General features: G+C 33.3%; 1 protein-coding gene across 1 annotated transcript in view; it reads left to right on the forward strand.

Moving 5' to 3' along the window:
• ZEB1 (zinc finger E-box binding homeobox 1) overlaps positions 1-14,984 on the forward strand; it is a 179,499-nt gene that overhangs the window by 146,258 nt on the left and 18,257 nt on the right. The window contains exons 3-4 of the mRNA XM_054592204.1: positions 3,230-3,289; positions 11,578-11,739. Coding sequence (XP_054448179.1) covers positions 3,230-3,289; positions 11,578-11,739 — 222 coding nt within the window. The remainder of the gene's footprint in view (positions 1-3,229; positions 3,290-11,577; positions 11,740-14,984) is intronic.

The following is a 14,984-nucleotide window of genomic DNA, read 5'->3' on the forward strand; positions in this document are numbered from 1 at the left end:
TTGAAACTAAACATGTTTTTGTATATTTCCTGCCCTATTTCTATTATTTTTAAAAAGCTTTAAATGACTTTTTGGTATTCTTTATCCATTTTTTTAATCAAATGTTTGTAGAATTTGTTCCCTTAAAAAAACAAAACAAAAATATTAACCCTTTTTTAGATGTGTTGCAAATACTTTCCTATTCTATTACTTGTCCTTTAACTTTTTTATACGTATATTACTGTATAGTCTTAAATGTTTATTATAGTCATATTGTCAATATTTTACTTTATAGCTTTTGGGTTTGAATATTTTATTTCAGGGTAATAAAAATATTATTTTGTATTTTCTCCTAAAACTCCTGAGATTTAACATATTGATTTTTAACTCACCTGAATATTTTTTGTATAACGTGTGAAAAAGGGCTCTATATTTGTTTTATTTCAAGTAATAGTGGCCCATGCACTTTATATGTTGAATAAGCCTTCTTTTCCGCATTGATTTGAAATATCAGTTTAATCATATATTACATTGTTACACACATATATATGTGTGTTTCTAGAATGCTCATTTTATTTCATCGATCTACTTGATTATTTCTGTGCTGGTGTCATGTTGTTTTAACTGCTGAGACTTTATAATGGATTGAAATTTTTTACTATTTTATAATGGATTTTAACATTTAAAAAATAAATAAAGTCAGTCTGCATTTAAAAAAATAAAGAAGGATCTCCTACCTTTTCTGACTACATGCATGGAACTGGAGAATATTATGCTAAGTGAAATAAGCCAGTCAATGAAAGATAAATACCATGTCATCTCACCTATAGAGGAATCTATTCAACAAAATAAGCTAACAAACAAAATAAACTACAGGCAGGGAAACATGGAGCAGACTGAAAGTGACCAGAGGGGATGGGGAAGGAGGACAACGGTGGAAAGGGAAAAAGACTAGACAAAGAACATGTATGAATGACCCATGGACATGAACAACAGTGTGGGAATAACTGTGGGAGTGGGTGGAGGGGTAGGGTGGAGGAGGACAAAGGGGGAAAAATTGAGACAACTGTAATAGAATAAACATGATTTAAAAATAAAATAATAAATAAACAAAAAACAAAATGACTGAGCAAGTAGAGCAACAAATCTGCATCAAATTTTGTGTTAAACTTGAACATTCTCCCACAGAAACTATTCGGGTGATTCAGAAGGCTGCAGCAATGGGCATCTGGTGATTAGCAGCTTTATCAGAACAACATGCCCACTTGTGCATCATGTCTTGTGCAGAGTTTTTTTGGCAAAACATCAAGTCACCTAGGTGACTCAGCTCCCCGACAGTCCATATTTTGCACCCTGTGACTTCTGGCTTTTGGTCTTCTAAAAGAAGTGTATTCACATTGCAGGCAAGCATTAGGGTCTTTCTGTTCTCATTAGTCAACATGGTTTTAGTTGTTGAACCAAAATTCTAGCCTCAATAATGAAGGAAGGAATCGAGACTTCCAATTTTTAAGTTGTGGTAAATAAGTCTGAACTATTGTAAATGCTCATCAAAGAAAGGAGCCTAGATTTTAATCCAAGCAAAAATGAAGGAATGAAGAAGTGAATAAATAATTATATTGCAAATAATGTTTAAATTAGCTATAATAATCACGGTAAATAAAAAAATAATAATTTCCAAAATATCCTTTTAATCCTTAATCAGTGTTATCTTCCATGTTAGTAAGAAATAACTGACAGTTTTGATTTTCATTTAAGGAAAAATAGAGGGCATAGATATATAATAATGTTATTATATAATTACCCAGTTGTCATACTATTTATTAATTTAGGTAGATGCATTGGAGAGAGGGAAAAGGATATTAGAGATTTTCAGACACTTAGCAAACACTGGTGCTTATCTAACAGTATTGGAAACACTAAACCAGGGACTTTTAAATTATCATTTTGCTGATGGCCAATATAAAATGAAAATTCTTCAGTGGAAGTTGATATCATTATCTACTTTATATGGTTTTTTTATGCTCATCTAAAAGATTTGTGCATGTTTTAACTATTTTTTCACACACTGATCATTTTTAAGTACTAATATAAAAGTTAAGGAGTAAAGAAAATCTGCTAAATAAATCTACCTCATAATCCAGGGCACTTAAAGAAATATATGCTTTAATGTGAGCAAAGATTTTACTTGATTAGTGTTCTCTTTCTTTTGGGCTGACATTCAGTGGGAGTTGATTGTGGTGCAGATGGTTACACAATGTTTTACTTCATAAATATTCTGATAATAATTATAAATTATGTGCTACTCATTTTCAAAAAAGCATGTCTTTCTTACCTATACATGTTCTTAATAAATTATTATAATGAATAAAATGTACCTCAATATATAAAACATACTGTTTGCTTGCCAAAATAATATGCATATTGACTCTCTCCAATCTTACTCTGTATAAAAGACTAGAATCAGCCCACTTGGTTTACTTAGATGACACTAACCAAGTAAACATAGAGGTGGCAGAGGATAATAGACACCTAGAAATGTTTGTCAGTACCACTGTTATTCTTTATTAGTGTTTATAAGTAGTTAGAATAATGAATAGAGTGAAAGAAAGTATAGTGCCTTGGGTGTTTTCTCTGGGCACAATGAAATTTGGTCTAGTCTTCTTTCTAGTTGTCTGGTACTCTAGCTAGACAAGCAAAGGTGTAGTGAAAGAAGGTTTTAGAGTCGTTCAGACCTGCATTGAAATTTCACTTCTACAACCTAAAGCTTCGTGTCCTTTGGCAAGTTATTTACCCTCCCCAAATCTCAGGTGTTGGTTTGTTTTTATTTTTTTAACTTATAAAATAGGTAGTTATAAAAATTAAAGGAAATAAGTTTATAAAGCATCTGGCACAGTGTCTAGAACATAGAAATCTCTGCTTTGGGGAAGAAATGAAAAAGAATCCAACTATGTATAGGTAGAGCAACTGTTCTAAAAAAAAAAAATACTAACATCCAACTATGCTTACAGTTCTAATTCCAGAATTATATATAAATCTTTACTAATTTTGCTTCTCTAAAATATTGTATGAGTTTGTATAATTATCTGCTTAATTTCTTCAGAAACCTTTACTTTTCAAGGGCAAAATACTAAATGAAAGGAAAAAATCCAAATTTAAATATAATCTAAAAGCTTTCTTTGCAGACTTCTAGAAGTTAAAGTATTTGTGACACATGGATCCATTTTAATCCTTTGCTCTTTGATTTTAACAGGAAAGGAAGGACAAGAAATCCTGGGGCCTGAAGCTCAGGCAGATGAAGCAGGATGTACAGGTACTCTCTGACCAATTCCTTTCATACTGTAGTTGTTGAGCAAGGTCTTTTGTGTCCCTGGTTTTTGCATTTGTGAGTCCTGAATTTAGTCTTTTTCCTCCTCTTTTATTTTTAAATGTTTAAATACCTAGGCATAGGTACTTATATAAAAAAGTTAGAAGTTTGTATTTCTTTAAATATAATTGTAAACTTATAGATTCATGTAGTAGAGCAGATTTTCATCAACAAGGATGACAAGTAATCTACAGATAATAAAAAAATAAGTATTTGAATGATGATTTAAACTGTCAGATTTTTTCCAAGGTTATAGAAATGCAGATGTAACTATTTTGAGTTTCATTATTAGTTACCAGGATCTCCATTGAATTGCCCACAAGACAGAAAGCAGAAAAGATTAAGCAAATATGAGTTATCTATAAACTGGATGACAATCATTAATATTGATGAGTTGAATGAACATTTCACTGCAAGTAAGGGAATCAAAAATTTTTCTTGTGATTTCCGTGAGTGAAAAAATTCAAAATGAAGTTAAATTATATGCTTCTATGTGACTGAAAGTACATACTTTCTGAAATTTAAGGCTATTTCTCTATAATGAAATCAAATCAGATTTAAGAAGCAAAAGAGTAAGTACGAAACTCAGATCAAGATCTTAAATATGATAGGTAATACCAGGCACTTAAATTGTGTCACATGTCAGCTGGAACTCTTAAAATACAAACTTCAAAAATAAGTTTCGATCCAATCATCTACTGATGGACATTAGGTTGCTTCCAACACTTGGCTATTGTAAATTGTGCTGCTATGAACATTGGCATGCATAGGTTCTTTTGTATTGGCGTTTTGGTGTTCTTAGGGTATAGTCCCAGCAGGGGAATCACTGGATCAAAAGGCAGTTCCATTTTCAGCTTTTTGAGGAAATTCCACAATGCTAAGCGAAATACGCCAGGGGGTGAAAGACAAATACCATATGATCTCACCTATAAGCGGAACCTAACCAACAATACAAAGATGCAAGGAAAATATGACCAGCAACACTGAAAGGAAGAGAAATCAACAGAGACAAGAGAGAAGGAGGGAGGGGCGGGCAGGGAAAGGGAAGGGAAGGGGAAAGTCAAGAAACATATAGCAAGGACTCATGGACAAAACCAAAGGGGAAGAGCTGAGGGAGGAAAGGAGGGAGGTGGCAAGGGAAAGTGGTGGCAGGGAGGGAGAGACAAATGTATTTAAAAAAAAAAAAAAAAAAGAAAGAAAAAGAAAGAAAGAAATGCTTGAAAAAAAATAAGTTTCAAATTATTAAATCATTTCCTTAAAATACTATACTTAATAATAGTATAATTGTATTTTGTATATTGAATCATAAGTTAGGTATTTCTATCATATAGTTTTAATTAAATTTTTTTTTCTTTTTCTTCCTTGGCTTAACATTTATAGTTTCTTTTTTCTTAGCAGTGCATTTTAGGACTACTCCATATATCCTTATGAATTACCTTTAATTATGTAAGATGAGTATATAGTAATGTGTCAAAATAGATTGTCATCTGTAATATAAACATTTACACTGACATATTTGTCAGTCAGTTCTGTAAAACACAAAGTAGATGTCTACTTTGTGCTGTTATTAAAGATGCATTCCAAATTAATTAAGTAATAATGGAATATGTGATCATTTATAGCACTTACAGCCTAAGATTTTATATCCTGCCTTTAATTTGGTTGTGTTTAACTTGCATAAATATTGTATTCAGGTATGCTTGTTATCAAATATTTGTCATGCCAAATTACACATTATATAAAACAGTTAATTTTGATATTTATTATTAGTAAAATAGTGTTAATGAGCACAAAAATTGTTAATTTTTTACCTGTTAAACTTTGATGACTTATATTACCAGATTTAAAGAAAATTATTTGCCCTTTAAGCAAAACACTATCAAAAAAAACATTCATAGTTCAAAGTTTACAGTTTTTCACCTCACAATTTGCTCTTCACCACAGAAATGAATGAATTATGCTCTGAACATAGGGGTACCTATGTTCCTTCAAATTCATGTTTCAGGATTCTTAAGATATATTTCAGAAGTGGGGTCAGTGGGTCAAAAGGCAGTTCCATTTTTAATTTTTTTGAGGAAACACCATACTGCTTTCCACAGTGACTGCACCAGTCTGCATTCCCACCAACAGTGCATTAAGGATATGCTAAGTGAAATAAGCCAGTTGGTGAAAGACAAATACTATATGACCTCATTTATATGTGGAATCTAATGAACAAAATAGAAATTGAGGCATGGGTACACAGGGGAGGAGGGAGAGAGCAGACTGGATGAAAAAAGGTGAAGGGATTAGCCAAAGAGCATGTATGCATGACTCATGGATACAGACAACAGTGTGCTGATGGCCAGAGGGAAGGGGAGTGGGGGCTGAGAGGAGGTGAGCAAGGGAGAGGAGTGGAATGAGGACACTTGTAATAGCGTAAACAAAAATAAAGTTAAAAAATAAATGAATTCTTTCAGTTTGAAGTACTGAGTAGTACATAATTTCCCCTTCCCCTCCCCCGCAAAAAAAATCATGACTGGAAGGTAGAATAATATTGTCTGAACCATAGTTGCTGCTGAAATGTGAGTTTTCCCCCACTCACAAGAAGATGATCCCTACTACGTTATTTCCCTACTACACGAGGAATTAGGAGTAAGAAAACATTTAATAAAGCCGTGATATGTACAGTTTTGAGGAAAGAAGAATGGAATTAGACATTAGAGACTTTGGAGCAGTTCTACATAAAATAAAATTTGCTTTTATTACTTCTTGACTTTTAAGGGAATAATGTGCTGACAAAGTAAACAACATTGTACAGAGATTCCATTATTTGTTCAGAACTTTGTCAGATCCTTTCTATAGCTGACTTGCTTTTGCAATTCATGCAGTTAAGAGAACTGTAGTTTCAGCATAGTATGCAGAGAGAGAAAAAAGGGAAGGGGGTTGAGGGTTAGTAAAGGTTAAAGTGAAAAAAGATTTGACTTTGGGTGGTAAACACACAATACAATATACAGATGATCTATCATAGAAGTACACTTGAAACCTATTTACTTTTATTAACCAATGTCACCCCAATAAATGTAATTAAAAAAAAATTTTACCTAAAACATCCTTTATTACTTCTAAGCATGCCTTTTGTGTTTATATAGTTAACAGTTTTACAGTTTCAAAATTTGAGGATGAAAATAGGAGGACACCTACGAAATCTTTATTCTGATGGCAATAAAATATCAATAGCTAAATAAAACTTTTTATTCTTTATGTTAAATGATCATCTTTCTGTTGTTATTCTCACTAATTTATTATTATAACCCTGTAATTCTACATGTTGACAAATTCAATACTCTGATAGTCAACTCTGAGCTTTGTCATATGGAAAACACAAATTATTATTGTATGTTTCTGTGTATTTGCTCCTTTCCCTAGTATTCAAATACATAATTTTATCAGTCTTAAGGAATTTTGCTTTAAAACTGACTTATTCACAATGTGCACTTCCCAACACTTTAAATTTTATGTGTAAAACTGCAGAATTCCTTGTCTCTGCTTAAAATTGGCTTGGTAAATAAAGCTTAATGGAGACAGTGTAGTTTAGCTGGGAAGAACCCAGAATTTGATATGATACCTAACAGCAAATTGCCTGCTCTAATAATAATCCTTTTTTCTACTGTGTGAGTTTGGAAAAATTATCTGACTTTTCTGACCATAACTCTTTTTTACTGGGAGTAATTTTAAATAAGAAATAAGGTTCACCTTGCAGGACTACTTAGGGAAAAATAGGTAACAATTACATTGCACTTACTATATGCCTGGTACAGTACTAAGCACATACTGTATGAGTTAATTTAATTCTCATAACAACCATAAGAAGTACTGTTATTATCCTCCAAATTTTATATTATATAAACTATTTCATCATAATGTTTACTGCCTCACAAATTATATACCGTAATGTTTACTCCTTGAACTCATATTTCATTCTACACAGCCTATGGAATTTGAAACTGACAGTATCTATTTCCTGTTTGAAGGTAATTTTGATCAATTGTCACTGTCTTTACAAGAAGACATGTTTATAAATTGAAATTTTAGTTTCTTTTAGGCACTGGAAGGCTTATAATATTTTTTTAAATTTTAGATTGATTTATTATAGAATTATCAGTACCACACAGTTGATTACAACATAAATATATTACAAATTTTAGTAAGTAATTATTTTTTAAAAAGTTACTGGAAGGAAATTAAAGAAACTAAAATATTCTACAGTTCATATCAATAGTTTAATGATACTTATTTATAGAAGAAAAAGTGTTTGGAATTAATTCTATTTCTGTTTTTTGTTTAGCACTGAGATAACTTTCCTAAATAAAAACTACAAAATACGTTTTTGTCAAAACTGATTTACTCAATTCTTTACACATCTTGAGAATTATATGCAAAGTTATGGTTATACATCAATAAAAATATTTCTAATGGCTTGTCAACTGACAAATTAAACACTCCTTTAATTTTGTTGAAAGTAAAAATTCAAAGCCACCTAATTTGCTAAGGGATTCATTTCCCATTCTTTAGAATCATTCACTCCCTCATTTTCTGGAACATTACCAAAAATGCTTTACCAGTAGTTAGTTATCAAAGGATTAATAATATCTGATTTTAGATTTTGTTATGTTTTTTTTTCCTCAGAGGGACCTTGCTTAATATATTCAGAAATGGGAAAAAAAGAAAAGAAAAAAGAAATGGGTGGGGAAATTGAAATGTTGCTAACTTTAGTAACTTCTTCTAATATATTTTTATAATATTTTTTATCTTTCCACATGAACTAACTATATTTTGATAAATACCTTAGAACTGCAAACTTAGTTCATTCAATTCCTAGAACTCTGTCAGGAAAACAAAAGTGCCTCTTCTTTTTTCTAATTCAAATAAATATGTCAATATACATTTTGAGGACAGACCTGGAAAATATTATGCTAAGTGAAATAAGCCAATCAGAGAAAGACAAACACCATATGATTTCACTTATACGTGGAATCTAATGAATAAAATAAACAAACTAACAAAATAGAAACAGACTCATAGATACAGAGAACAGACTGATAGCTGTCAGAGGAGAGTAGTGTTGAGGGGTTGAGGGGCTGGGTGAAACAGATGAAGGGATTAAGATAAAAAAACCTTCATAGACACAGACAACAATATGCTGATTACCAGAGGGAAAGTGGGTAGAGGGTGGTAGAAAAGGGTAAAGGGGAGATAAATAGTGATAGAAGGAAACTTGGCTCAAGGAGTGATGAACACAATACAATATAAGATGATGTAATATAGAGTTGTACACTTGAAACCTACTCAGTTTTATGCCACCCCAAATAAATGCAATAAAAATTGTCTTCAAATTTCCTCTATGAGGAATGTATAAATTATAAATAATTAAAAATGTATAAATAAATACATCTTTTATTTATTTTTAATCCTCACCTAAGGATAATGCTTATTGATTTTAAAGAGAGAGGAAGCGAGAGAAACATCAGTGTGAGAGAGAATCATCAGTTGGTTGTCTCCCATACACATCCCATCTGGGGGTAGAATCCACAACCTAGGTATGTGCCCTGACCAGGAATCAAACCCACAACCTTTTGGTGTATGGGATGGCGCTTTAACCAATTGAGCCACCTGGCCAGAGGAATAAGTGTATCTTTTAAATATAGATTATTCAAATAATGTGATTAAGATTACTTAGATATAATCTAATTTTTATAAATTATAAAAATATTTGTCTTTAAATGAGTACACTTAGAGTCAGTCTGTGCATAAACTTATAACTTATTGAAAATGCAAGGTTCATGTTTAAAATAGACTATGTATTCTAAAAAGTGTATGCTATTTAAAAACTCATTATTCCAGCGTGTGTGTCTGTGTGTGTGTGTCTGTGTGTGTGTGTAGTTACTAGGATATAGAAAATATAAACATCTTATAAGTGGAGACTATTTAATTGAAAGAAATATTTTACAATATAATTTGATAAAAATAGTTTAAGTATCTTGTTAAATCTACATGAATCTGTAAGAAATTACATAAAATGCAAATTTCATTATGAGTTTTATCTAGTTTAACTTGAAAATTTAAAGTTACATTGATAAGATTTGATACTGATTTCACTGCTTTAGCTGTTCAAGAATGCTTATTGTTTCAGTTAATGACAGATGGCAAGAGTGATTTTTGAGAATACTCTTTGGTTTGCTCTCACCAGGTTCATGAAAAGCAATGAATATTTTAATAATAGGGACTGAAACAGGTGAGGTCATTAAAGGAAAATTACTCTCATTCCCTCTGGCTATATCATATAGGTGATTTTAGAGCTTCCTAACTGGAACCACAATAAACCCATTTCAGTTGTCATGCTTTACCCTGATAGATATCCATAAACAGGAAAGACTGGAAGGCTTATCATGGTTTTATGCTGTCTTGATTAAGCAGTAGAGAAAGTTTTCCCCAGTTGGTATTTTGAATTTTTTTTCTTTGACAACCTGGAGTTTTGTACATTCCAAGGCAATGCATTATATTATGTACTGGATCGATGGAGGGATGTGTCTTTTTGTGTGTGAAAAAGGGAAGTTAGAAAAATGACCCCTCAGGATGCTAAGAAGGAACATACATGGAAGTTGGGGATCTGGACACAGATTCCCTTAAAACCAACAGTACCAGCTTACGTCCCTGGCTGGTGTGGCTCAGTGTATTGAGTGCCGGTCTGAGAACCAAAGGGTCACTGGAGATTCCCACATGACTGGGTTTTGCAGACCAGGTCCCCAGTAGGCGGTACCTGAGAGGCAACCACACATTGATGTTTCTCTCCCTCTCTTTCTCCTTCCCTTCCCCTTTGTGTAAAATAAATAAATAAAATCAAAAGAAAGAAGAAAGGAAAGGGAGGGAGGGAGGGGAGAGAGAAGGAAAGGAGGGAGGGAGGGGAAAGAGAAGGAAGGGAGGGGGGAGGGAGGGAAGGAAAAGAAAAGAAAAGAAAGAGAAGAAAGAAAATGGTTAAAAAAAATAAAACAGCAACAGTACCAGCTTACCTCTTAAAGACTCTTCACTTTACCCTGGATCCAGTAACCCCTGTTTGGTGACTAGTGGCAGATGCTAAATAGTTAGTAGTAATTAGCAATATTAAGAAGGAGGGGAAAAAATGATGGGTCACCATTATTACTATGTCATTGGCTAAGGTTTTAAACAGTGGCCACCCTAAGGAGTTGAGTTATTAATACTGTACAGGAGATTTGGCAAGACTGTTTTTTTCTGAACAAAAAAGATACCCATACATCACCATTTTAATTTGGCCCAATTTCCGTCTTCTGGGAAGTGCTGTTTTACAAATTTAGAACTGACAGTTCAGTCAGAAGTGAGTAGTAAAGAAGTCAGCCAAGAGACACTTGGGAGCCATCCTAACCCATTCCAGTCAGCACCCGTGTGGAGCAGCGGCCACTCTCCTCTGGAGCTAGTGCAGAGAGAAGGAAAACCGCAGTGCAGGAAGGCTGCTTTATAGAGGCTGGGCAGCTCTCTGGGCCACCTTCTCAGAGTGGAAACATTTCTATTAGCTCTTAATTCTTCCTAACTCAAGGGGAAAAACGTCTCTGCCTTAATGCCACAGTTAAACCTTTACTGAGGCAGAAATAGAGCAAGAACAGCCCTATTTGTATGTGACTACTAGAGAAGATAAGCAGTTTTATTGATTTGGTACTTTGACTCTTACTAGAACTTTTTAATTATAGATAACTATTAAAGCCATTTTCTAAGAAATCATATCAGTGAACTATATTTCAGAGTGGTTTATATTGACAATGATTCCAATTTGAGGTACAACTCCAAATGATACAGCAGGTTGCTAGAAAAAAAACTAAGGTTAGAACGCTAAGGTTTTTCTCTTTCCCCCCCCCCCCTTGCTTTAACATTGAGAAACTAGAAATTCAGCTAGCTCTATTAACCTTCTCTGTATCTTGTTTATCAGTAAAATGTAATAGAAGCACAATTCTGAAGCCTAAAGGGAATATTGTGAAAATTTCAAGACTTCTATAACACTTTAAATTTATTTTTTAAATTACTCCTTAATCAATGATAACAGAATGAGTGAATTTTATCTAATACTCAGTAAATATTTCCTACAAATTTAAGAATAATTTCAAGATACACAATTCTTCTTTCATAAAAATTTTGTAACAACTTGGTGGCAAAATTATTATTTATAAAGTATGTATTTCTTTCAGTAAAAGATGATGAATGCGACTCAGATGCAGAAAATGAACAAAACCATGATCCTAATGTTGAAGAGTTCCTGCAACAACAAGACACTGCTGTCATTTACCCTGAAGCACCCGAAGATGACCAGAGGCAGGGCACTCCAGAAGCCAGTGGTCATGATGAAAATGGTAAATGGAGCTTTACAGTTGTTTTTGTTTTCATCTTTAAAAGATTATTTCTATTACTCTACTGTAGGAACCTACCATTGTACTATACAAAACATTTTTGAAAACCAAAATTGATTGTGGTTTGCTATATAGACTAATCTCTCTAATTAATAGAATATTGTCCATGATAGCAATATAGTATTTGTATACAGTGGTAATGCTGCTGCATGTGAAATGCTTACAGCAGTGCCTGGACAGTGTTTTCCATTCACTAACCTGGCAGCAAGTGGTAGAAATGGAAACTGCGATGAACCTGACTGCCCACTGATTCTTCTCCATCATTCTTCCAGCAAGCAGAATGTGGTTGTCTGGTTCACAATATACTAATTTGGAGTCAAACAGTTTTTCTCTATATGCTTTAGTCCACTCTGATATTGCAACAAATGCAATAATAAAGTGTTCATAATCTCCTGAAAAGAAATAAGCTGTCACTCTGCCCTTCCATGCACTAGAAACAGACAAAAATAGCCTTCAGATATTCCTCTTAAGAAATTTTTTCCAAGACCTGTACCAGATACTAAGAAGTTAGTTGGAATGTTTAAGGATACTGAAAGTTTTAAGATCCTAAATCTGGTTTGATTTTTCCAGGGTCCCAGTCTAATAGATTTATTTAGCTTAATATTTTAATACTCAGTCAACTCTTTTATGGCTTTTTTAGAGGAGTTATATGTTTACAACAAAATTGAGGCAGAGATACAGAGATGTCCCATATATCCCTTCTCACCCACACATAGGCCTTTCCCATTATCAACATAACTCATCAGAAAGGTTCTTTTCTTTCCTTTTTTTTTTAACTAAGGATGAACCTTCATTGATACATCATAATTATTCAAAGTTCATAGTTTGCATTAAGTTTTACTCTTAATGTTATATATTCTGTGGGTTTGGGCAAATGTATAATGACATGTATTTATGATTACAATATCATACAGAGTATTTTCACTGCCCTAAAAATTCTCTATGCTCTGTCTACTCATATTTTCCCCCTCCCCTACTCCTTCTGGTAACCACTGATCTTTATTGTCTCTGTAGCCTTGTCCTTTGCAGGATGTCATATAATTAGAATCATAGAGCATGTATCCTTTTCAGATTGACTTTTTTCACTTAGAAATCTGCATTTAAGTTTCTTCCATGTCTTTTCAATGCTTGGTAGCTTATTTCTTTTGTGTTGAAATACTCCATTTCTGGATGCACTACAGTTTATTAATCCATTCACCTACTAAAGAACATCTTCCAAATTTTGGCAACTATGAATAAAGCTACTATAACCATCTGTGTATATATTTTTGTGTGGATATAAGTTTTCAGTTCTTTTTGGTAAATATAAAGGAGCACAATTTCTGGGTTTGTATGGTAATAGTATGTTTAGTTTTATAAGAAACTGCCAAATTGTCTTCCAAAGTGGTTATACCAGTTTGGATTCCTCCCAGCAATGAATGAGAAATTCTGTTGTTTCATATTCTTGCCAGTATTTGGTGTTGTCAGTGTTCCAGATTTTGGCTGGCCTAAAAGGTGTATACTGGTTTCTTCTTGTTTTGTATTTCCCTGATGACATATATATGATGTGGAGCATTTTTTCATACTTATCTACAATCTGTATATCTTTTTTGGTAAGCTGTCTGTTAAGGTCTTTGGCCCATTTTTAATTGAGTTATTTGATTTATTGTTGAGTTTTAAAAGTTCTTTGTATATTTTGGATAACAGTCCTTTTATCAGATAGGCATTTTGCAAATATTTTTCCCAGTCTGTGTGGCTCATCTTCTAATTCCCTTAATAGTATCTTTCTCAGAGCAGAAGTATTTAACTTTAATGAAATATAGCTTACCAGTTACTTTTTCTGTGAATTGTGCTTTTGGTATTGTATCTAAAGTCATCAACCATACCCAAGGCCATATAAGTTTTCTTCTGTTATCTTCTAGGAGTCTTTTTTTTTTTAATTTTTATTGTTTAAATACATCTGTGTCCATTTTTCTGCTACCACTTTCCCTTGGCCCACCCACCCCCATCTCCCTCCGTCAATCCTTCCCCACTTTGGCTTTGTCTGTGGATCCTTTATACATGTGCCTTGATTTGACCCTTTCCCCATTACCCATCTCCCTCCTTACCTCACGCCACTCTCAGTTTCTTTTTTCTTTCAGTTTTTCTGGTTATATTTTCCTTGCTTATCCATTTTGTTGATTAGGTTCCACTTACAGATGAGATCGTATGGTATTTGTCTTTCACCCCCTGGCTTATTTCACTTGGCATAATGCTCTCCAGTTCCATCCATACTGTTGTGAATGGTAGTAGCTTGCTCTTTCTTTCTGCTGCGTAGTATTCCATTGTGTAAATGTACCATAGTTTTTTTTACCCACTTATTTACTCATGGGCACTTAGGTTGCTTCTAGCACTTGGCTATTGTAAATTGTGCTACTATGAACATTGGGGTGCATAGGTTCTTTTGAATTGGTGTTTTGAGATTCTTAGGGTATAATCCCAGCAGTGGAATTGCTGGATCAAAAGGCTGTTCTAATTTTAGCTTTTTGAGGAAATTCCAAACTGTTTTCCACAATGGCTGCACCAGTCTGCATTCCCTGGAGTCTTATAGTTTCACATTTTACAGTTAGGTCTGAGAACCATTTTGAGTTCAACCTTGTGAATGGTCTAAAGATCTCTGTCTAGATTCTTTTTTTTTTTTTTGGCATGAGGATGTTTAGTTGTTCTATTACTGTTTGTTGAAAAGACTGTCCTTTACTCCTTTGCGTTGCCTTTACTCCTTTTTCAAAGGTCAGTTGACTGTATTTATGGGGATCTGTTTCTCTGTTTCTGGGCTCCCTATTCTGTTTCATTTATCCACTTGTCTATATCACCCTCTCTTGATTACTATTGCTTTATAGTAAGTCTTGAAGTTGGGTAGTGTCAGTCCTCTTTTAACTCCCCATTTGCCCTTACAAATAGGAAATTTATACAGATGAAACATAACATGATTTTGGAAGAACTTCTTCATGTGGTTAATCTAGTCCCTAAAGAAATGGGTCATGTTAGAGTTATTACCAACAGAAGACTCTCTGGGTCCAGTTGCCTTGCTAACAAAAGATGCCATCCTAAACTTTGAGGGTTGATTTTTAATATTTTGAATAAAATATTCATATTCATATTTTAGAAACGTATTTTAGCATATTTACCTTGCTATGTAGGGTTAGGTGCCCAGTCTATTATTTGCAGTC

This window comes from Pteronotus mesoamericanus, unplaced genomic scaffold (assembly GCF_021234165.1).
Source record: "Pteronotus mesoamericanus isolate MK-2021 breed Mesoamerican mustached bat unplaced genomic scaffold, CSHL_Meso_final contig_130, whole genome shotgun sequence".
NCBI lineage: Eukaryota > Metazoa > Chordata > Mammalia > Chiroptera > Mormoopidae > Pteronotus > Pteronotus mesoamericanus.